Consider the following 23,057-nt stretch of genomic DNA (forward strand, 5'->3'; position numbering starts at 1 on the left):
AAGTGATTGTGTTAATAGCAAGAATGAAAAAAAAAACACTTTTATTTGTTCTAGATACACCTCTGTTGGGGATAGGGGGGAGATCATTCCCATGTAATACTGAGAAAAATTGTAGAATATATGATCTACATTGATTTTCTGGAAAAAGCAGAACAAACAAACAAACAAACGACAGACAAACAAACAAACAGGAGCATCCCAGACAGGAAGTGCTGCTCCTGAACACACAGTATTGTCAGTCTGCACTTGGGCAACATTTCTGGAAGGAAAGGAAAGTGTCCAGTGTTTTAAGAGTCTGAGCGAAATCTCTCTGCAGTCTCTGGTTTGATCGCTTTTCGTCTCGTTTTGCCTCCCGCCGACGTGGTGCTCACCCACGGGGTCACGGGGTCAGCGAGTCGCTGTCGTCCGAGATCCTGGGCGGCTCGTCAGGCTCAGGGAGGACGGTCAGCACGGTGTCTGGCTGCACGTCCTCCTCGTCGGATGCCACCACCGGCGCGTCCCCCAGGCTGGTCTCCTCTTCCTCCTCCTCCTCCTCCTCGTCGGGCCCTTCCGTCTCCAGGCTGGCCGACTCGCTGCGGGTCGAGGCCGTGGAGGCAGAGGGGAGGCCATGGCCCAGTTCCACCCGAGTGGGCACCTTCAGGGAGATCTCAGCGTCGGCGCTGGACAAGGAGTCCTGCTCCGGACCTGCAGAGAGAGAGAGAGAGAGAGAGAGAGAGAGAGAGGCAGAGAGAGAGAGAGAGAGAGGCAGAGAGAGAGAGACAGAGAGAGACAGAGAGAGAGGCAGAGAGAGAGAGACAGAGAGAGACAGAGAGAGAGAGAGAGAGGCAGAGAGAGAGAGAGAGAGAGAGAGAGAGGCAGAGAGAGAGAGAGAGAGAGAGAGACTGTTTATTTCTAAGGGCCCGTCTAAGTCAAGTCATTTCTTCGCCGATTTTGCATGTTTCTCTATTGAGCTCCCCCTACAGCCTTGGGGCTGCATATTGCACAACCGTCTTTTTGGTCTTTTTGCTGTCTCTGCCAAAATGAACATCTAAAAAATGAATGAAAAATCTAATAGCTAGCCGGCATGGCTAACCGGTGCTTGAGGGGGGCGTGTGTATGTCCAGAGAATTTTAATTCTCGCTGATTCTCGCTTCTCACGGGACTTCCTGATTCAGACACTGCCGGACGATAGTGCAGATCTTGCGAGGCTGTGCAAGGCTGGTTTTCTGCTAGGAGACGGTAGGGGGAGCGAGGAAAGCTGCCATTCTCGCCACAACAGGTCATTTAACCATCACAATGATTTCTAAACTATTTTATTAACTTGAAAATGTTGCATATGGGGCCTTTAAATGGGCATGCCAATAAAGCACAATTAATTGAAAAGAGCTGAATGAAGAGAAAGTAACGGGGGGGGGGGGTTAAAAGAGAAAGAGAGAGCAGGATTGAAATAACGCAAATGGAAGGGAGGAGGGAAAGGGTGAAGCATGGAAGAGTGAGAGGAAATGAGTAGGAGGTGAGAAGAGTGAAGGTGAAAGGAGAGAGAAGAAGTGAAGGGAGAAGAAGATGGAGGTGAAAGGAGAGAGAGAAGAAGTGAATGGAGAAGAAGATGGAGGTCAGAAAAGTGTGAATAGATAAACAGGAGGAGGCACAAAGGGAGGAGAGGGGAGCAGCCCAGTCTAGAGGGAGGAGAGCAGCCCAGTCTAGAGGGAGGCACACAAATGCCTAAATTGCATTTGAAGTGAGCACTCAAACATCTGCTACCTATAGAAAACATCCGGCTGTCTCCTCAGGGATTGGCACATTTGATATATGCACTGGCTAATGCTTTCACATTAAAGTGAGTGGTTTCATTAGATCGTGAAGTGATTAGCAGTTACCAGCCTTATGTCACATGAGCACAGATGAACACTTCCAAGTTCAGATTGTCAAAATGAGACCTTATCTTTCCCCACTGCTACTGCAGACTTCCCTTATTAGTTCTGCCTCACGGTTCAACATGTGGGACTAAGAAACCTGGGGACTTTACAACTAACAGGCTCTAGTTTTTAAAAATGACAGACCATCGCGACCCATTTCACTTCAGATCTAACATGCAACCTGCATGCAACCATATTGTTTTAGGCCACAGGTTCTCAAACTTTTCTTGGGGGTATTCTTGCATGCTACGTAGTCGTCACTCTTCAGCATAGTAAGCTGTTCCTGTATTTCTAAAGAGAGATGTTGTAGGCTACGTTGCGTTGCGCAAATGGATCCATAACACCGTCAATTCCTATGTAAACATACAGTAGCAAGTAACTCAAGTCGTTATATTGTAGCCTATTTGTGGAGGTTTCTTTAGGCCTATTTGGAAAGTTGAATCCGCATTTTCCTCTGGAGTTAAACGTTTGTTTGTAGGCCGTATACCAAGGCTGTGTATTGATGTTGTGACAAGCTATGTTGTAAGAATCAATAAATATCGGAACAAGAGGCTTTTGCGCAATAGTCAAAAGATAATGCGCCTTTACTGTAGCCTAGTAGAGTTTGCGAGGTGGAAAACAAGAGGAAATAATAGCGTTTAAAATGCCCATTGAAATTGTAGCCTAATATAATGCACTGTTGAGCGTTTTAAATACGAAATAATAAGAAATGTGAGGAGGTTGCTATTAACTTTAAAGAGTGCATCTACAATCGAAACTATCTACAGCCTATGACGCAAATTGAATAGCCATGTCCGGTATAGCCTACGGATGTCTGCTTTAGTTGACTAGATTTTATAAGTTTTGAAGGGGGGGGGGCTTTTTTATACCTTTTAATGCGACAGGATAGTGGAGAGTGACAGGAAGTGAGTGGGAGAGAGAGTCGGGGTGGGATCCGGAAAGGACCACGGGGCGGGAATCGAACCCGGATCGCCGGCGTACGGTGCAGGTGCCCCAGCCAGTTGCGCCACGGCTTGGGCCAGTTGACTAGATTTTAATCGGTCAAGTTGAAGAGCTGGTGTCCGTTAATGTTTGTGCAAATAGGCTGATTCATGTCCCTTGCATTTTGCAACTGAGAGGTCCATGGCAGGCGTCCCACAGAAATGTTTCATTTTGCGAGGGAGATGTCCACGATGTCCCCTGTGCGACGTGTTCGCCCCCCAGTTTCAGAGCTATTCTAAATGCAAAATTGCGCAGAGGGCCGTGACTGTGGTAAACTATCCTAATAGAAAACTGATAGCTTTCCTGGCTAAATAGTATAAGTTAGGCCTATTAGACAACATAAAGTGTTCTGACGACCCAAATAAAATCTCCTGCGACCCACCCGTGGGTCGCGACCCAGTCTTTGGGAAACACTGCTCTAGTTCACTGTCTGATCAGGTGTGGTGTGTGTGTGTGTGTGTGTGTGTGTGTGTGTGTGTGTGTGTGTGTGTGTGTGTGTGTGTGTGTGTGTACCTGTACCTGAGACCGGTGAGGTGGCGCTGTTGTCCTCCCCGCTCGAGTTCAAGAAGACATCCAGGGCCTCGTGGTCAGAGACGTCCGTCAGGTCCATCTGCTCCAGCATGTCCACGTTCACCTCCATGGAGGACATGCTTCCTAATGGCTCTGGGGACCAATCAAATGCCACAGTTACACTTGGAAAACATTGGGCCGCTTTTCCACATATGAATGTTTTAAAATGTCTTTAAAAATCCAATCAAATCAAGGGAGACTCTATGGAAGGACTGTCATTTTGGTTTAGCTACAACCACAGGCTACAAGCTAGCCAGGTACATCAAGGGTGTTTTTAGTGCTAAGTGAATGAATGTTAAAACTGGATTACCACATCATGAAGGAATCATGCTCTTGTAATTGTAAAAAGTGCTACATCAATTACCAAATGACATATACAATTAGAAAATAACTACATGTAATCATAAATGAAAACAAACAAACAAACAAACAAATAGAGTAATGGATATGATTTGAGCAGATCAGGGACGTGACGGTGGAAGAGTGAGCGAGGGAAGGGTATACGCAGAGAGCCTTTCCCAACCATCACCATACCTCAAGACAAGGCACCAGCCGACCAGGGCAGCAGAGGGATGGAGAGAGAGAGAGAGAGAGAGAGAGAGAGAGAGAGAGAAAGAGAGAGAGAGTCAGTTTAGAACTCATCAGTCCGTCACTGGGGAGCTGAGGAGGAATGAGCTCTTAATGGAGCCACGCCTGTAGACCAGTCCTGTCCAGTCCAGTACAGCTGCAGCCGAGGTGATGGATCCAATATTAATGACGAGAGTGGGCTGGACTTTTATCATGACTAAAGGGAGTCTTTTAAGTCCACACTCGGAGATCAATAAGTGGACGTATGGAGGCAGGATAACTGGGAAAACAATATTTCCCCTAGCGGTGCTAATACATAGCCGTATATGCTGACTGACTGTTTCTTTTGTTTAATGAGAGAGATAGAGTAGCATCATCTTTCGAATGTTCATTCTCCCACACCTCCGTCCACCCACACACAGTGTTGACACACCATTAGATGTGCGTACTGTTGCCACAACAAATAGTGTCAACTGGCAACACAAAACTCTCCGACACCTGTGTTTTGGAGGATTTCAACATCCTGCCACAAAACAACTACAATATGCATTTGCATCTCATATCTGGTTCTGCATTCAGGGAAAGAGAAAGAGTCACATTAAGAAAGACAAGACATGCAAATACATGCAAGTGTCGCTATCGTCTTTAACTAAGCATAACGAGCTGCACTCTTTTGTCTTCGAGGACACGGCAAAAATCTAACAGCGCCTGAGACCGGTTAAGTGGGAGGAGAGACTGAAGAAGAAGTGGCGTGGACTCACCTCTCCGATCGGCGATCTGGAGGTAGCCTGTGGAGAGATACTGCTCCATGTCCTGCTGAAACGCCTCCTCGAAGAACTTCTGACGCTCCTTCAGCTTCGCCTGCTGGGCATGCTCCATGTCCAGCACCTTCTGGGCATGCTCAGAATGCAGCTCCGCTACAAGGGGGGGGGGGGGGGGGGTTAGTGAGAGAGAGGTGAGAAAGTGAGCGAAGAGGAGAGGAGGTGGAGAGAGACATAAGCAGGAAAGGAGGGAGAGGAAATGGTAAGAGGATAGTAGGAAGAGAAGCACAGAGAAAAGGAGGGAAAGAGAAGATAAGGGAGTGATAAAAAGGGAGGAGAAGAAGAGATAGGCAAATAAGACTTAAATAAAATCAGTGAGTTCCTGTTTCTAAATGTTGACCCCTATTCTGGTACTTCTGATTTTTTTGAACGTTGATGTAGCTTGAATGTGTGCTACATATATATATGTGCAGTGAGCATCAGTGCATATCATCTCCATGTGGCTCTGCAGCTGAAATGAAGACCAACAGCATTCCCCAAACAACAACTAGATAAGGAAGGCTTTCCGAGCAAATCCATTTGGTGTGCATGACCCAGCACATAGTGGGCATCAGCCATTGTTCTTCGTGTTCCTGTGTGTCTCCAGGGGAAACTTGCACGCCGCGCGGCTCAAACAGGATGTTACTGCGAAGGTTAAAGATTATCCTGCTTAGTTAGCATCGCCGTTAGCCTCGACCTCCAGCAGAGACCCAGCAAGCTCAACACAAGCCACCCTTGCCCATCGCCTCTCAGTGTATCCAGCCATCTTCCTTCACCTTTCAAACTTTACCTGACAACATCACAGAGCAGTTGCTACACACACAAACCGAATGGCTCTGAACACAGGTCATCTAACCCTTGAAATGATGCGTGATGGTGGGGTTTTGCTACAGAGTGTCCGGCACAAAGGGGCCAAGTGAGTAATTACAGCACTTACTTGCCTGGCACAAAGGTGAGGGCTCAACTCGCTCCGGCAGAAAATGACAGTGCGCCCTGGCCGCCAACGGCTGGCTGCTCCACTATCCACGGGAGACTTTACAATGGATGGCGTGCCTCTCTGTCTCTGTGACAGGAAGACAGACACACTCCTCTAAGCCTCAGGAAGTGTCTTCAGAGACGAGAATGGCACGGCCCCTGTGTGTGTGTGTGTGTGTGTGTGTGTGTGTGTGTGTGTGTGTGTGTGTGGTTGGGTATGTAGCACAAAAGTCATGGCTAGCGGAGGCTGTGGGTGGTGGGTGTGGGTGAGAGAGAAAGTAAGCACAAACATACTTTGCATGTTGAGTTGAACTGTGTTGAGCCGCTGTGTTACTACCCACATCTAAGAGTGCAACGGCTTTGAACTGTTTTTACTGCACTGGTTTTACATTAAGACTAAGATGTACTTCATGGTATCCAGCCCTCCAGGCTTGTTAGGGTAGTAAGTGAGCCACGTAACTTGGACATCTCACAGAACCCAAGTATGATGTCAACATGCAGCCAGAGACACGGCTGCTTTAAGTGCCATGCAGAGCCGGCCACACGGCAGCTCTCTGAGCGCCATCCCATCAGCCGAGAGCGGGAGCAAGCGCGAGAGTCTGGCCCTGATTCATGTGTGAACAGCAGGGAGTGTGATAAACTATGGGCTGGGCGAGCATGACGACAACGTGAACACACTGCTGCAGGCTCATACTGTATAAACAGCATATGTAGTATTGTAGGTTTTCCTTCAGCGGCATCCTCTATATAATAGGGAAAGTTCTGTTTTCTGATAAGATCGATGTCAGTACATTTTTGATAAACACACATCCTCAGGACAGTACAGCCAAAAAAACAAATCTAAATTCTAAAATTCAAAAATGAAAATCTTCTTGTTCTATTGAGTGAAAGTTTCTTGTTCTGTGAAAAATACTTCTTAGAATAAGCAGAATTATCTGACCAGATTAGCCAATAGAAGATTTTCACTTATAACAAGGTAAAAAAAAAGACTTAAATCAAGTGCAAAAAAATGTTGTTATAAGCAAATAGTAGGAAAATGATAGATTTACAGTTACTTATCTTACTTAGATTTTTAATTCTAGGATTTAGGCTGTATAATGATAAACCACTGGGGCAAAGCAAAGCAAAAAAAAATATCTGGAAGGCCTTGGCATTTTGCTTCACTCACAGTTAAACCAATGGATTCTCCTACAATGTGACTATTATCACTGCTCTGAGTTCACCCTTTAATTTGTCATAAATACAAGCCTCAAAACATTCCATAAACATATTCTATATGCATCTCCAATTCTAGGGAGTTTTTCATCGCCCCTGTTACTCATGGGCTCTCTCTGAATGTTTTAACACTCTGTAAAACGCCATGAGACGTGTAATGTTTTGGCGCTTACGCTTAAACGGCCCCGCAGGGAGTTTCACAGACCTTTGGGGTGGTGGATCACCACCAAACCTCAGAGTCTAAATTGAGCCTGAGAGAGAGAGAGAGAGAGAGAAAGAGAGAGAGAGAGAAAAAGAGAGAGAGAGAGAGAGAGAGAGAGAGCCAATGTGCTTGAGCGTCCGTCTGCTTGTTGGAGATGCACCGCTCACCCATCTAGCAATAATCTGCTTAAAAGTGGCAGCTCGCAGATTGGAGCCGGGTGGAAGAAAGATGCAGGAGGAAGCCATTGATCCCGCCGTAAAGAGACGTCCACAGAGTCTCGGAGGCGGGCACTTCCCAGATTGCGGAGAGCCTGGCGTCTCCCGGTGGCTTTGGGAGTGGAGCCGGGGGATGCATCAAGGCCTCCTGTGCGCTGACAGCAAAGAAGGCGCACAAGCTTCAGTCAACTATGTGTGTGTTCATACATCAAAACAGACCACACAAGCAAACGAAAATCCCGCTGAATCATGCCATCCACTACCCGTTACGATGCTTTGGTCATGAGCTTCACTCTTCGGTTCATCCCTGCCCTTCCAGCAATTTCTCTCTCTCTCTCTATGATGAGGACCCAATTGAGGGTCTTTTGATGACAAATCGAATAAGCAGCCTTCATCAGAGGGAGCCAAATCCTCTGACTTGCTTTGTTAGCACTTCCACCCCCCTCTCTCCACTTACCACCCCCAACACCCCCCCCCCCCTTCAAAAGCACGCCAACACCCTCCACTACCCCCCCCCCCCCCCACTCACTTTGATGATCCCCAGCTCAATCCCCCCTCTCCTGCTCAGCACCCTCTCTCTCTCCTGCTGGCCGCCTGGCAGTGGTGGGCCCAGCAGGGGGCGATCTTGAGGCACCTCTGGAGTGTCCTCGACCGGAGAGTGGCAACAGGAAACGGCTGTGGTGTCCTTCCACTTCCTGCTGGGCTGAGCGACCATACGAAGGGTTTGAGATAGGTGTTTTTTCTTTAGTAGTTAAGAGTTGTGGTCCCTTTACGAGAGGATCATTTTATGGTGGTAGTATGATATGATCATGGAATTATTTCTTTGAATGTAATTGAGGTTTCTAAACGCCGAAAGTAGCAATTTCCTGGGCTGAGCCAATTTTTTGGAAAGCCTTGCTTTGCTTCAAAATGTCTTCATAGAGCCGGTCAGGTTACAGTGTGAGCATGTGATTACACAATGACAATTCACATCAACACACATGCCTTTCATAGGCCGTGAACAATCCTCTCTCACGGTCATCAGGTTCTGCCGACCCGTGCTGGGTCTGCCCAACCCAGCTCTTATGGTCTCCCTTCCCACCCAGCTCTTATGGTCTGTCCCACTAAGGGAGCCATTGTAAGAGCAGTGAAACATACAGAATGACCCCTCGGGCCACGACGGTGATCACATGCTAGGAGAAGAAACACACACATGACTTCATGATGAGGCGTGGAGAGCAGGGGAGGGTGGAGAGCTAGCTATTGAGGCCATTGCTCACACAGGATTTCACAAGGGCCAGAAGACAGTAGAGAGAGAGAAAGGCGTGAGGATAGATGGAGGGAGAGAGAGAGAGAGAGAGAGAGAGAGAGAGTGAAGGAAAGAGAACGATTTTAGTTACAGTACTGGTTCTTTTCATCAAAGCTTAGCAACATGGCGGGGTTAAACGTTCAGTTCAGCGTCAAGATGAAAGGTTTATGATAGACGGCCATTTTGCTAGGGTTCAGCGTCTCATGTTCCCAAATCCCCGCCGCCTTTCTCTGAGATGAAATGACCGTGCTCCCAACCTGACCTCCACATCAGCAGACCAAAATGGAAGCGAGGGGGGTGGTGTCAAACAGCGGGACGTCCGATAAACAGCGCTTTATTCAGACGAGCAGCGCACGGGGCTCCACTCTGAGGAGGGATGAGCGGGGTAACGAATGCCGGCGCGTGGCTCTCCGATCCTCTCTTTTCACAGAGCCATCCACGCTTGAAGTAAACAGGGAGCTAAAAGGGCACAGATGAAGAGACACGAGCGGCTTGCGTAAACAAAACACAAAACACAAAAACAACAACAACAACAACAACCACGAGCGCATCACCCAGCTGGCCCGTGTGAATTGGTCACAAAGCGCACACTCCATTATGCTGGCCATCTCCTGTGTCTCTCTCTTGAGAGAGAGAGCGCGAGAGAGAGAGAGGGACTTTTAGATAGTCTCCGTAATCATCATGACCAAAGACTTTAATAGCATTAAATATGGAGTGACTAAACCTCTTTCAACAATCTCTGCTATAAGAGGCAGTAAAAACTCTTAAGGAACTCCATTGTGATCTTTCCTTTTTATGTAATCAGTGCGGACGTTTCCTATTCTAATTCTGAAACAGTCAGGATCTCAAACAGTCCAAGCCTGGGGAGAGGCAAAATATTAGGATTAGGCTGACTAAAGAACTGGTGACATGACAACCATCTCTGTATGATTCTTTTAATGTCTCTGTGCCTAGCGGGGTCACAAACGCACTTAATCGACTCGACTCAATTAAATACTGTTACCAGACTTCATAAACCTGCAACACATCAAAAACGCATCCAGACCAGCAGTTGGTAAACATGCAGTGGAGCTGCAAACCTCCAGATCTCTCAAACACACACGGCTCCCCTCAGGCCCCTACTCTCCTCAGGTAAACACTCTCCTCGGCTCCGACCGGCGCACGCCCATCACATCTGTCAAACGGCAACATCTGGGGACTCTCAAAGTCGTTGGCTCGCCGATTAACGAAGAATTCAGCTTCAGGAGCCTGATACAGATGACTCTACACCTGGCTAATTAAGGCCTGGGGGGTCTTCCGCCTCCTCCGCGTGCTCCAAGCCCATCTAAAGCTGCTCACAATGGACTGGGAGCTGGAGGATGGAGACGTTGCTCATTTCAGGGATAACTGCTCCTGAGCTGCTGCACTCCAAATCCCTTTCCTCTCCTTCCAGCTTTAAGACACACACACACACACACACACACACACACACACACACACACACACACACACACACACACACACACACACACACACACACACACACACACACACACACACACACACACACACACACACACACACACACACACACACACACACCGCCCCCCCTTTGCAGTGAGGCAAAGGTCAAATCACATGGTAACGAGGAGCACAGCAGCAGGAGCACAATACAGCTCACTCCTCAAAGCATTTCACTGGCCACCTTCTGACCCTCGTGAGGACAAAATGAAAAAGTACAGATAACACGCTAACACCCTGGCCATTTCCCAAGACTAGCGAGGGGGTGGAGCAGGCTGCAGGCACTCTCCGGGGGTGTGATTAAAGTACAGGGCTGGCGAAGGCTGGGTGGGTGGCTGGGTGAGAAGACTGCTGAAGGACTGATCAGTCTGCAGGCATTTTTAACTGCCTTAAAAAACTGGGCACTCGCAATTCACAACCACCAGACAGCACAGAGACCTCTAAATGCATTATGCATAAGCATCCCGATTAGCCACACTTCGAAAGAATCACTAGCACATAAATCACAAGTTCACAGAAAAAAAGAAAGAAAAAAACACTGACAGACACACAGGGTGTTCTTAGAGTGAGGGATGTCTTGACATCATTCATTAAAAAACAGAGGGAGGAAGAGCTTGATGGCTACTGTACTTGTACATGAGGGATGCAAGTTAAACGGCGGTAAATAAGTCAATCGATTGCACTCTGCTTTCAAAATATAAAATCTACATCCTTGAACTCAGCAACCGCTACAAACATACAGTTAATAACTTTAAACATTAAACATGACATTAAATACCAACACTCCATCACACAACGAGAGAGAGAGAGAGAGAGAGAGAGAGAGAGAGAGAGAGAGAGAGAGAGAGAGAGAGAGAAGGTAAACAGGTAAGACCTACAGGAGGTGCTCTTGCTGTCCGAATCTCCTGGAGAGGACATCTCCTCTGGGGTGAGGGAGTGGACCGGAGACACCGACCGGTGGATGTGTGGGGGGCGGAGAAAGGGGTGGGGGGTGGTGGTCCAAGAAGCTCCGTCAGACCTGCATGTCTGCCCGCAGCCAAAATCCCCACCCCTTACACTCCTTCCTCCATCCCACCCACCATCAGCACAAAGTCAGTCCACACACACACGCACGCACACACACACACACACACACAGACACACACACCGACGAGCGCGGCTACACTCCTTCCTGGCTGGTCCTCGCTGTTGCTGGGGGAACGTGGGAAGACACTGAGATGGGGGGCGAGATGCTGCCGGATGCAGCGGGACGGGGGATGAAGAGAGGGAGGCTGAAGGAGACGAGGACACTGCACTGGACGCACGCCTGCCTGCACGCTCAGGGGCAGAGTGGTCGGAAAGACGCAGCTGTAGCGTGTAGCACGTGTGTGAGAAAGAGAGGTGGAGAGAGAGAGAGAGAGAGAGGTGGAGAGAGAGAGAGAAGGCGGGAACGTACCACTCCCGGCTGTCAGAGAGGGGGAGGGGGAGGGCAGGGCTTGGAAAAGCGTGAGATGAAAATAAGCATATTGCTGGAGGCTTGCAGTGTGTGTGTGTGTGTGTGTGCGTGTGTGTGTGTGTGTGTGTTCCAGTAGCGGCTGCATGCGGACACACACCTGAGGTCAGTGCACCACACATATGCTCTCAGCAACCGCACAACCTGATCCTCCCTGCATCAGCGACTGCTACGGGGGGCTACTGCTAGCACATGGATAGTCACCATTTGGTTTACAACCATACAGAAAAAACCACCACCACCACATGATCTCTTGCCTTTTTCAAATGTTGATGATCTACATTTGAAAAAGGCAAGAGAAGTCAAAGTCAAAGCTGAGCACAAGAGAACTTTTGATTATTTTATTTTTTTGTTGGACGTTAAGAGTTGAGTTCTTGAACTTGGTTTCCCACACAAGTAAGAAGAAGAAGAAGCGAAAGAAGAAGGAGAAAAAAAGCGGGCAGGCCCTTCTCCACGCCACCCACACTAACGGCAGTCTTAAGGCATAATCACCACACTCTCCCATCACCATGGCACCCGCTGCAAACGCCCAATTTGGAAAATTCACATGATAAAGGCAGCAGCTGTGCTGCTCAAGCACAAGAGTTCTTCAAAGCTGCCCTTCCCACGTCATCACTCACACACACACACACACAAACAAACAAAAACAAAAAAAAAATCTAATACCACGATGAAAATCCAGCTCTCAATAGGCACACTCATGAAAATACGCTCACAGAGCTCATGACAGAACAAATGAACAAGCGCAAAAGCGATACTCATAGCATAATCTTCCTCTCTTCTGCGCTGAGAGCTAAGATCTTAGGCACACTTCCAGAGCCCTCTTCTCCAGCTAAGGCGCTATTGTAAATCACACTGACACTCATTGATTGGCATACTTTATTTATAGCTGAGGAGTATGACACTGCATAGCAACCTACTCCATTTGCCCGCTGTATTAAAAGCATTCAAAGCGTTTCCTTTACTTTCCCAAGATAAATAAATAGACAATCTCCATCAACATTTTTGGAGGGGAAACGTATGACCTCTATCACATTATCGTCACCATCACGTGTCTCCACATGAACGCAAACATGTCAGCCTGAGGCATCCACCAACCATTTCTTCTACACTGGCAAAGAAAAAAAAAAGGAGGGAAGGCAGACCACTGTTCATTTGCAAAAACCTCCGTATCATGACATTATGATTTTTTTCTGCGGCTGGGACAACAGGCCATGTTTGACCCACTGTGGTCTCTTTACTGTAATGAATGCCGTCGGATGGTATTAAGCTTTGCTGCCGTGGTAACAGGCCATACCACCCTCCTATACGGCAGAATAGGAGTGTTTAAACATGCAGAGCATAAAGACTCAGATGACCTGAATTCCTCACAGGCAGGGAGCGGTTGGTTGTTCAGCTGTGATGTTAACCATAAAGCCTCGGAGTTGTCTCTCAGGGATGAGACGGACAACATGCCTGATGAAGACTGACTGGAGAGCGAATTCCTCACAGGCAGGGAGCGGTTGGTTGTTCAGCTGTGATGTTAACCATAAAGCCTCGGAGTTGTCTCTCAGGGATGAGACGGACAACATGCCTGATGAAGACTGACTGGAGAGCATCTAGAGCATTATTTCCCCTTGAATAGGACACACTAGGGGAGAGCTTCTCTAAGGTCACTTCCATATCGAAAGCACAGCAGAGACGGAGCGCCTCGAAATGATCCAATCTACTAAGAGCCACACTGTGTTCTGCCCGCTCTCACTTACAAACACACACAAAGGTTAATTAGTGTCTGGCTGGAGAGTTGCCAAACATCCCTCCACACTGTTTATTAGTATTGAGGTTTGTGAGGCAAAAACAGTAGTGATGAGTGTAGAGCATCACACATACACACACAAAACACACACACACACACACACACACACACACACACACACACAAACAAAAACACACACACACCTTTGACAATGTCTCACCTCAGATAACAAGCCTCTGCTAATGCCCCCTCACACAATTAATTAGCTTAATGCCACTTCCACAGACACAAAGCCCACACAAACAGACAGGTCTGCAATATTCCGGCAACAGAAGGAACCATGTGGTGGAGAACAGAAGGACAACCTTTCGGATCGACCATTCATCAAATACAAAGACACAAAAAAAAAAACAGCAGAAATTCTGATGACTGCTTGAAAACCAAGCAGGATAAAAATAAACACTAGTGGACAGAAATGTTCAACATTTAGCCTACATGACCTCTCATCACTCGCTCAGTTCACTACAATACAAGCTTGAAATGACATATAAAGACTGGTTTCCAAAAAACCTCATCAATAGGGTATTCTATGCTTTACATAACTGAAAAAAGCTTACTGGTTCAATTCTATAAGCTAATGCTTGTGACTGCTGTAGAGATGTGAACAAAAAGATTAAAAAAATATGAATCAGGTTATGATAATGAGAGTTTCTTTTACGTCACCATCAATTTGTCTTACCTTTGAGGGACTCCAGTTCTTTCCTGGTGAGAGAGAGAGAGAGAAAGAAGTTGTTAGGGATGATTCCTAGCCGACTCTTAGAACAGCAAATGGCATTTGTGTCAGTGCACATAAGAGTGCTCTTATTTACATTTAACATCAAAGCAAGTGAAAAACAATCTGCCTGTGTGTGTTCTTTTTTTCTCCGCCTCAGTTCTCGTCTTTAGAACGTCTCTGCCGCGGTTCTTGTCTTTAGTTCCTGCTGTTTGACTTTTCCTCGGCAGAGCCTCAGGCTGCTCCTCTGCCTCTCTGTGTGGTAAATAAACGCGGAGTGCAGAACAGCGGCAGCAGTGGCGCTGGTTGTGGGAGCGCAGCTGACACGCGGTTTCCCGCCGCCAGCTGCATGACCCGGTATGGGAGCCATCATCACAGACCGAGCACCCACCTTGACATCCTGTGTCAGTGTGTGTGTGTGTGTGTGTGTGTGTGTGTGTGTGTGTGTGTGTACTTTTTGAGTTGCGCACGTCTGCAAACGTTGCTGCAGTTTTGCATAACGATAGAATGCCAGCAGAGGGGCCATTTGCGTCGTCATGTGTTTACTCCTTCAGTCCTTCATGTGCAGTCAGGTCCAACACAAAAGGCTACTCTCAGACGCTCTACATGTTTCACGCAAGACTACGCACACATACATTATGCTTGACATACATTGGTACATCAAGTGTGTGTGTGGTATACATATGGGGGCACTATAAAAATAGCCTGGCTCTTTATCAACAACACGCACGCCAACAAATCTACCAGTGCTCTTGATGGCCACGGCAGGACGGCGAGAGAACCCATTGGCATTCACCATGACTCTCCTCATCTCATGCCCTACAAACAATGGCAGCTGTGATGGATGCCAGGGAGGTCAGTGCTTACAAAAGGAGGCCATCAGATCTCCAAGCAGTGAGAGAATGAGACACACACACACACACACACACACACACACACACACACACACACACACACACACACACACACACACACACACACACACACACACACACACACACACACACACACACACACACACACACACACACACACACACACACACACACACACACACACACACACACACCTCAGATTGAAGAGCAAACACTGGTTTGGTTTTGGAGTGGGGAAGAGGAGTTACTGAAAAGGTGGACTCTACACTGAACTGTACACCAGGCAGGCAGCACTTCATTGGGATAGCGACCAGCTGGGTCTGGGGCACATGGACGGATGGGTAGCAGAGAATATATACGTTAAAGTGATGATGGGCACAATATATACGTTAAAGTGATGATAGGCACAAAGAGAGAAAGGAGAGAAAGAAAGAAAGAAAGAAAGAAAGAAAGAAAGGAGACAATGCAGTAGGGGGAGAGGAGGTGGAGAAAGAGAGAGGAGCACGTCACCACTGGCATTCTTAAAAAGGCTTGACCTATATCTGGCCCACTGCTTCAGGCTTGCATTTGTTTCCTGGTTCCATCTCTCCATCCCTTCCACTCTCTCTCTCTCTTCTCTTCTCTTCTCTTCTCTCTCTTCTCTTCTCTTCTCTCGCTCTCTCTCCACGCTCACTGCTCTGCGGCTGATGATGGCTCCTCTTTCATAATCAGCCCGAGTGCAGCTGATTGCGGTGACACGCTGATCGCATTAGGCAGAGAGGCTGCGTGCAGAATACGCACTAACGATGGCGGATAACTGCCACCGATGAATGCACTCCCTCACACGGGATGGAGCGAGCACTGCTGACGAAACGTGGCCCTTCAGGTCACTGAACGTTTGGTGACAGGGGGAAGCACGAAGACTCTGGTTACCTCTCTCTCTCTCTCTCTGTCTCATTTAAAAAAACTTCCTCACAGTGGGGAACTGACTGTTTAGAATAACCAAATATGAAATGGGAAGTGGTGGCTGCTGGTTAGAGGCCGCCGAGAGCGTTTAAGAGGTGTTTAACAAACTACTACTAATCCAGTGCTAAACTTCACAATGTTGTCAAAGTACCTGTGGAAAAGCCTTAATCTTTATTTGGGAAATAATACGCAAACTCCTTTTACACAGAACTGAGCCGTGCTGGCTGTTTCATTCCACAATGTAGAGATGTAAACTCGGTGGAAACATCGAGGTGTCTGAGATTACTGGAAATACTGCACCTTTAGATAGTAAATAGTCTGAGATTACTGGAAATACTGCACCTTTTTTTCTTCTTATAGTTCTCCAGCTGAAGGTTCTGAAAGTGCTTAAAGCGCTGCTGTTCGCATTGGGCACACAGATTCTCCAGGTACATCAGGCGGCTCTCCATCTCCTCAAAGTCAGCTTCCATTTGAGCTGAGGAACAGAGAGCAGATGCATCCCACGCTAAATCTCGGCCCAATGTCACTGCACTCTCTCAAACAACTTCCATACAGAATCAGATGGTAGTAAAGCTGATATCAGGGTGGTGGTGGTGATGTGTGCGAAACCTAAGATCTGATTATGGGGGTATTTAACATGATGTGTGGTGCAGAACATCTTAAAGAGATTAAACAAGTGCATAGAGAAATTGACCTTTTGGGCTTTTGGTGAGACATGTCATTGCAATACAACTGTACATATGCTGCCCTCTAGTGGTCACATGGTAAAACATCTAGAAGGCATCTCAAAATTGAAATATCTTAGTCAAACAGATAGTCGGAAACATCCTTATAATGATTCCAGGGGATGGAAGAAACCTGTACAGTGCTTCCCAACTGGACCAGATATCAACAAACAGCTGTCAACATCTCTTCAGGCTACCAGGCGTAAATAGACAATAAAGACAGAGTAGCTTCTAACAACTCACAAACATGTAAAAATACAAAATACTTTTTTTTACAACAGTAAGTAAAAGTGTTTTTTTTTCAGTATAATGACTTTGTCTATTCCTAATTCAATGAAACACCCATGAAGGAAGATCGCTGTTTGATAACTCCAGTGAAATGCTCTTATTTATGTTTTGCCCAGAAAGGTTGTTTTGTTAATGATTTTGTTTTTGATGGTAAACAGGCTTGGTTGCTGATTGGACGCTGAAGGAAATTCCCCACCTATAGCGCTAGGGTGTCAATTTCCTTGAATGGAATATCAGAGACGCCAGTTTAGTAATCCTACTTTTAACATTTTTTTTCTATGTGTACTGGACCAAAGGACTTCATATAAATTCTAAGGGCATCACTTCAACGTAGAGTGCATTATTTTCTGCGGGACATGATTATGGGCTCAAAAAGAATGTGGAGAGACTTTGTGAGTATTTATGAATTATGTGTACGTGTATGTGATCATCTTGTAATCTTAAATGACCATGGGTCCAGCAGTGTAGCGCATCGTCTAGCTCACCGATGCGGGACGTGACGGTCTCCAGGTCGCTGAGGAAGGCCGGGACCTGCTGGAGCTGCTCCTCAAGGTCCACCAACCCGGAGCGCCTCTTCTCCCAGTGGGCCGACAGCATGACCACCTCCCCGTCTGCTGCCTGGTGGAGCCCCACACACACACACACACACACACACACACACACACACACACACACACACACACACACACACACACACACACACACACACACACACACACACACACACACACACACACACACACACACACACACACACACACACACACACACACACACACACACACGGTTCTCAAAGTGGGGTCCAGGGACCCCTGAGGGTTTACGAAATAATTTGCTTTGAATGAAAAGATCTATGATGACGTGATGATCTACATGAGGAGCCTTTGCACCAATAAAACAAGCAAATTGTCTCCCACATTAACATTTAACTTTGATAGGATTATGATAAATCACCTCAATCTGTTATGAATCACTTAAATCACTTCATTTAGGTCACGATGAACCATTCTTACTGCTGCTTGGCTTAACTGGCTTATTTGCCAGTTCAGATCATCAAAATCCAAAGTTGCCAAAAGACCAAAGGCTCCATTACAGGCACTCGGCCTACTATCCAGGTAAAGAGGTCAGGTACAGAAACATCCGCTATTCAGCCCTTTCAGCTGTTGCGTCTCCACTTACAGGACCTACAGGACCTGCTCATGCAGCCTTTGCTCCGTGATCACAACGCTAATTAGATTAGCTAACATGGCGTAGCAGCTGCAGCAAATGGTACACATTTGCTAAACCCTTCATTTTGCTCTCGTGTTCAGTTGCAGTAACCTTAACAGTCTCGCTACCAAAATTAGATTTCTGCTGGTTTTAAACATAAACAGCTTTGTAAACAGCTTGCCTATTCTTAGATTTTATGCAAATACCTTCAAATGGAGTGAACTGAAGTCAGTAGACACCACCTATGAATAGCTGTTCCAAATTAAATGTTGCAATATATTGGTTTCATTAGTAATTTCTTGATAAATGAATATACAATCACATTCTGTTTGGTTAAAGCCTATTTTTTTTAGCTGCCATTAGTTTGTTCATTCGGTGTACCTCAACTCAACAAGCTAATGTAGCCTAACCTTAATAATTAATTTAGCTGTAACATCTGCTTTGCTGGATTAAAAAAAATGTGCTTGTTGCCTTCCTCTCAAACCTCGTTCACGCCTCGTTTGCTTCTCACACCAATATAGTTTCACGAGGGCTGCACCGAATTATCTACCCTGAGGCAGGTACTTGTTTCAGCCATGTAGAAGTTCTTGAAAATCATCTTTACGGGGTGGTTCCGACAGTGAAGACACTCATGAACAGCCGAGACCCCGTACAACTACCCCCAAGTTCCCGTAGTGGAAACCCCCTTTAAGTTACAAGCCTACCAGAGAAAAAAAACAGGACAGTGAGCCTGGCCCCAACTTCAAAGAATACAAATGTCATATAAGTATACAAAAGGTAGTAAGCATAATTCTTAATAATTGTTACGGTTGTTATCAAATCTCGCCTAACTAATTTCACTATTTGATGGAAAACAGAGGAATTTAATACCTGTAACACATCTCAAAAAAGTTTGTACAGAGGCAACAAAAGGCTGGCAAAGTTACGTAATGCTAAAGAACACAAGGAGGAACATTTCACAACTAATTAGGTATAGTATATAGTATATAGACACTTGTGTCTGGAAGGTCCAGTCTCTGGTTAATCAGTATTCCTGGCTACAATTCCACCATGAAGACAAAAGAACACTCTAAGCACCTCAGAGAAAAGGTTACTGACAGGCATAAGTGAGGGGATGGATACAAATAAAATGTCAAGTCACTGGACATCCCCTGTAGTTCGGTGAAATCCATCATTAAGGAATGTAAGGAATATGGCAAAAGAGCCACACACACACACAACAGCAGCCACATAAATGCAACACTGTCGCACACAAATGGGCACATGTAGCAGCACACTGTTCACTTTTGCATGGCTCCATCAACTAGTGAGGGAACAAATCTAAATCTAAATTCTGACAAAGAAAAGTCCCAACTGCTTCTTATCACTCCATTTATATATTGCAGTTTGCCAAACTTAAGTAACTGAATCATAGGACTTGGAGATTACTCTGACAAATGGCTTCTGCCGGAAAACCCCCAAGTGCATAGCAAATGATACCATTTTTGTTTTAAATGATGAAGGACTACACCCTGACTTTCCCCTACCTCTCCAGCTTTGGCGCATTCTTTTGCACTTTTATGAAGCGTCTCCCAAGTGTCTTCATACCTGGAAATTCAAAGTAAGAACAGTTAGCATTCTCTCGCTTGTGTAGGTGTTCTACCATATGGGTGTGAGGGTACAGAAAAGTCATGTTTACTCCGTTTTTTTTTTCTCCAAAATGTAGGAAAACCAAAGACACATACCGACTGAGTAATTCCACTCCAGCTGAATATTGAGGAAGGTGGTCCTCTCTTCTGAGGAGCAAGCAGACACTTCAGATTAGACTCCTGGGCCAGGCCGAATGAATGGTTAAGTGAAACAGTAAAATGATGGCACTGACCTTTGCTTCTTTTTCACTTTGGCCTCCTTGGATTTCTCACCCAGGGTCTTGATCCTTGGAGCAGCAAGGATCAAAACATGACACATCATCTTATGCCATAAAAACTCAGCGATACAAACGATTGGAAAACATGAATTCCTTGTTAGATACAGTGTGTGTGAATCAACACATGGAAAGATAGAATTACACCACATATACCAACACATAACAACTACAAACCGATTACTGAACTTGTTTTCAATCAGTCTTTTCTCAAAGATTATACCAACAAGGCTAGATTTCCTCTACTGGTCAAACATTTGGGAGCACCTACTCTTTTATGGGTCTTTCTTTTTCTGACATTTACATTGTGAAAACTGAAAACTATGAAATAACATATGTGTGGTTAACTAGTAAACATGATGAAAGCATTTAGTATAGTATAAGACTGGTAACGTTAGTATAAGTGGTTGAGACAATGTCAAGTGTGTGAACAACTTGTCTGTTTTGAAGGGCATAAAACATGTTTCTTGTAAACAAAATAAGGTGTTTCCAGAATTTTGATCAGTATTCTATGTTAACTGCCATTTTTGACCAAGAATATGTCACAAACACAACAACATTTATCTGCTAGCCTATCACATGATGGTCAGCTGAAAGTAATTGCAGCTCGCATAGCGGTGACATGCAGTTATTAGCCTGCCAAGTAGCTATAGCCAGGAGCATCTTATAAACCCAGTGATCGTGTCTACGAACTGGTGGCTGTTGCACTGACGAAGCCCTAGTCTATGAAACTGCAATGGGTGTGCTACTATCTTTTGGCATACCTGTCACTGTAAGTACAGTACAAACGTAAATGAGCTAAATAAAGCTAGCTAGCCAGCTATCCTAGCTAGCTAGGTAACAAATAAGTTTGATTGCAACTTGCCTTGGAATGCGAGGACAAAACTATTTCATGTGATGGCAAGGTCAATACTAACATATAACGTTGAGTGAGTCGAATAACGTTAAATCACATCATATATTTAGGCTGTACGTGGCTAATATCACAGCTACTGCTAACAAAACACATACCCTGTTGTGAAATCCTGCTGCACCGTCTGCAGTTTCTCTCTGAAATTCTCAAACATGATTTTCTTTCTTTTGCTTTCTTTTGTTACTTCCCTTAATTCCGCCAAGTGGCGTGGAGGTTTTCGATCCGAGGCATCAACCTAACACCGACTAGAACGAACGATCGAGACATCCACATGAGTTAAGTCTGGGTTGCACGACTGTCATTGACAGTTCATAACTGTCCCATCACTCTACAGAGGATTGCTGAGCTTTATTCCCCGTTTGACGGTGGGACATGGAGGTGTTCGATTGACTCAGGAGTGGCGCATGCGTAAGATCTAATAAACTTGACCTATTGCTCCATTTGGTCGCCCGTAGCATGCATGTAATATCTTCTAAACGTCCAGGATACACTGAAAACCCATAAACCTCAACACTTCCTGAAAACCATGTCACGCCTCCCTTGCTCCCTTTCATTTCACTTTGAATAAATTGTTAGAACACACGGTGGTGCAATTGAGTCAGAGGGCGGCTCTGAGAGATGGTTGAAGCGGAGTATGGATCGTATAGGCCTAAATGTTCTAACCGGGTTCAAATCACGAGAAACGAGCCTCACACATGACCATGTAGTCAAGTGTCCTGTGGAGAGGTCATCAATCCTATTTATGAAATCATTGTTACTTTTGCTAGATCTATATCCGTCTTCATGATTAATTGCATAGCCTAGCCTACAACATTATGCTCAAGGCCTGATATATCTCTTCCATTAACTGGATATGTAGCCTAGGCTTGTAGGCCTGCAGTCTAGACATGGGTTCAAGCGATTGTCATTTTGTCACCGACTTGTTGCTTGTGATAAATACATTGTAGCACATTGGGTAGAGCTACTAGTAGGCTATGCTATTTCTGCAAGCAAACTTTAAATAAAGTAATAAACTCGCCTGTAGCTTGCAACAGGTTGCAGTTCTACATATTCCACTTTAAAGTCTTTAGGTAAGGTGTTGTTTAGCTACTTGCCTCGATCTTGTCTGAGATTTATAATCATTAATATTGTGAAACATGAGAGAGTCGTCACATGCCAGGATTTCCTCAGGGCCCTGTAGTCCCGCCTTCTCTTTTCTTAAGTCGGCTCTGATTGGATTTTGGAAAAAGTGCACGCCCGTCCCCTTTATAAACCAGTCTCTGTCATTTCTAGCTCGTGGACTGGGAAGTCACCGCTTGCATTCGTTCACCCTCTCAGGGCGAGCAATTTCACCTATAAACCGTGGAACTGCCAGGGTAGGCCTACACCAAAATAACTGTTCAAAATGTTCTGCCACGTTACGCGATCTGATTCGGTTGTTATGGAGGTTGAGGTCGATGCCAAGGCAAACGGAGAGGACTGCTTGAATAAGGTAGGCAGTGTTGCATTATATAATGTTCTTAGTTGTCACCTTTCAATTAAATGGATGTTCACTCGTATGGTAGACTTTCAAATAGTTTATTTTTATTTTGCCCTGTCTTGCAAAATGCCCGTGAACCTTGTCTCCTTGACTGCAGCTTAAGGTTTCCTTTATGGTCTAGTGTCACATCGCCGCCGCCACCAGCAGCAGAACAATAGCAGCCATGATGTAAACAACTTTCAAGTTTCAGAAAGAGGTTCTTTTAGCATAAGGATGGTGTGAACAGCAGCAGTGTGTGATAAATTGGTTAAAACGGTTTGTGAACGGTATAGTGCAGTTTTAGAAAACAATGCTAAATTCCAGGTTAGTCTCTTTTTTGTTTGTTTGTTTTTTTGATGAAGACGCAGAAGCAGCTCGGGCCAGCAGCCATTGTGTGGTTTACATTTACATTTAGGCCTACATTTATTAATGTAGCAGAGGCTTTTATCCAGAGCAGCTTACACGTGAAGAATAACATTCATGCTACAGTGCGG

At 45.8% G+C, this 23,057-nt stretch overlaps 2 protein-coding genes across 3 annotated transcripts in view; one reads left to right on the plus strand and one right to left on the minus strand.

Annotated features, from left to right (window-relative positions):
- Positions 1–3: 3 nt before the first annotated feature.
- dtnbp1a (dystrobrevin binding protein 1a) lies at positions 4–21,578 on the minus strand. Of its 2 annotated transcripts, none has more exons than XM_076280775.1 (10): positions 21,164–21,578; positions 20,111–20,164; positions 19,974–20,021; positions 19,776–19,836; positions 17,526–17,658; positions 16,370–16,502; positions 14,175–14,197; positions 4,775–4,930; positions 3,396–3,539; positions 4–684 (listed from the first exon to the last, which is right to left on the minus strand). In XM_076280775.1, the coding sequence occupies exons 1-10, from the start codon at positions 21,217–21,219 to the stop codon at positions 380–382; spliced, it is 1,113 nt and encodes a 370-aa protein (XP_076136890.1). In that variant the 5' UTR covers positions 21,220–21,578; the 3' UTR covers positions 4–379. The 2 variants fall into 2 exon arrangements, with proteins under 2 accessions (XP_076136890.1, XP_076136889.1); XM_076280774.1 differs by having other exon boundaries at positions 19,974–20,024.
- Positions 21,579–22,353: 775 nt separating this feature from the next.
- mylipb (myosin regulatory light chain interacting protein b) overlaps positions 22,354–23,057 on the plus strand; it is an 8,159-nt gene continuing 7,455 nt past the window's right edge. Inside the window, exon 1 of the mRNA XM_076280776.1 lies at positions 22,354–22,536. Within this exon, the coding sequence (XP_076136891.1) occupies positions 22,450–22,536 (87 nt within the window). The 5' untranslated portion in view covers positions 22,354–22,449. The remainder of the gene's footprint in view (positions 22,537–23,057) is intronic.

This window comes from Alosa pseudoharengus, unplaced genomic scaffold (assembly GCF_046254945.1).
Source record: "Alosa pseudoharengus isolate Yale_2024_CS ecotype anadromous, Long Island Sound unplaced genomic scaffold, YU_APseudo_1.1 YU_APseudo_1.1_scf_12, whole genome shotgun sequence".
NCBI lineage: Eukaryota > Metazoa > Chordata > Actinopteri > Clupeiformes > Clupeidae > Alosa > Alosa pseudoharengus.

Bases quoted from the DNA above. Each gene is read 5' to 3' on its own strand.
- dtnbp1a (XM_076280774.1), bottom strand. From the start codon at position 21,219: ATGTTTGAGAATTTCAGAGAGAAACTGCAGACGGTGCAGCAGGATTTC. The intron at 17,659-19,775 runs GTAGGGGAAAGT...GGGCTCCACCAG, and splicing joins AATGCGCCAAAGCTGGAGAG to GCAGCAGACGGGGAGGTGGT. The intron at 685-3,395 runs GTACAGGTACAC...CTCTCTCTGCAG, and splicing joins CGCCACCTCACCGGTCTCAG to GTCCGGAGCAGGACTCCTTG.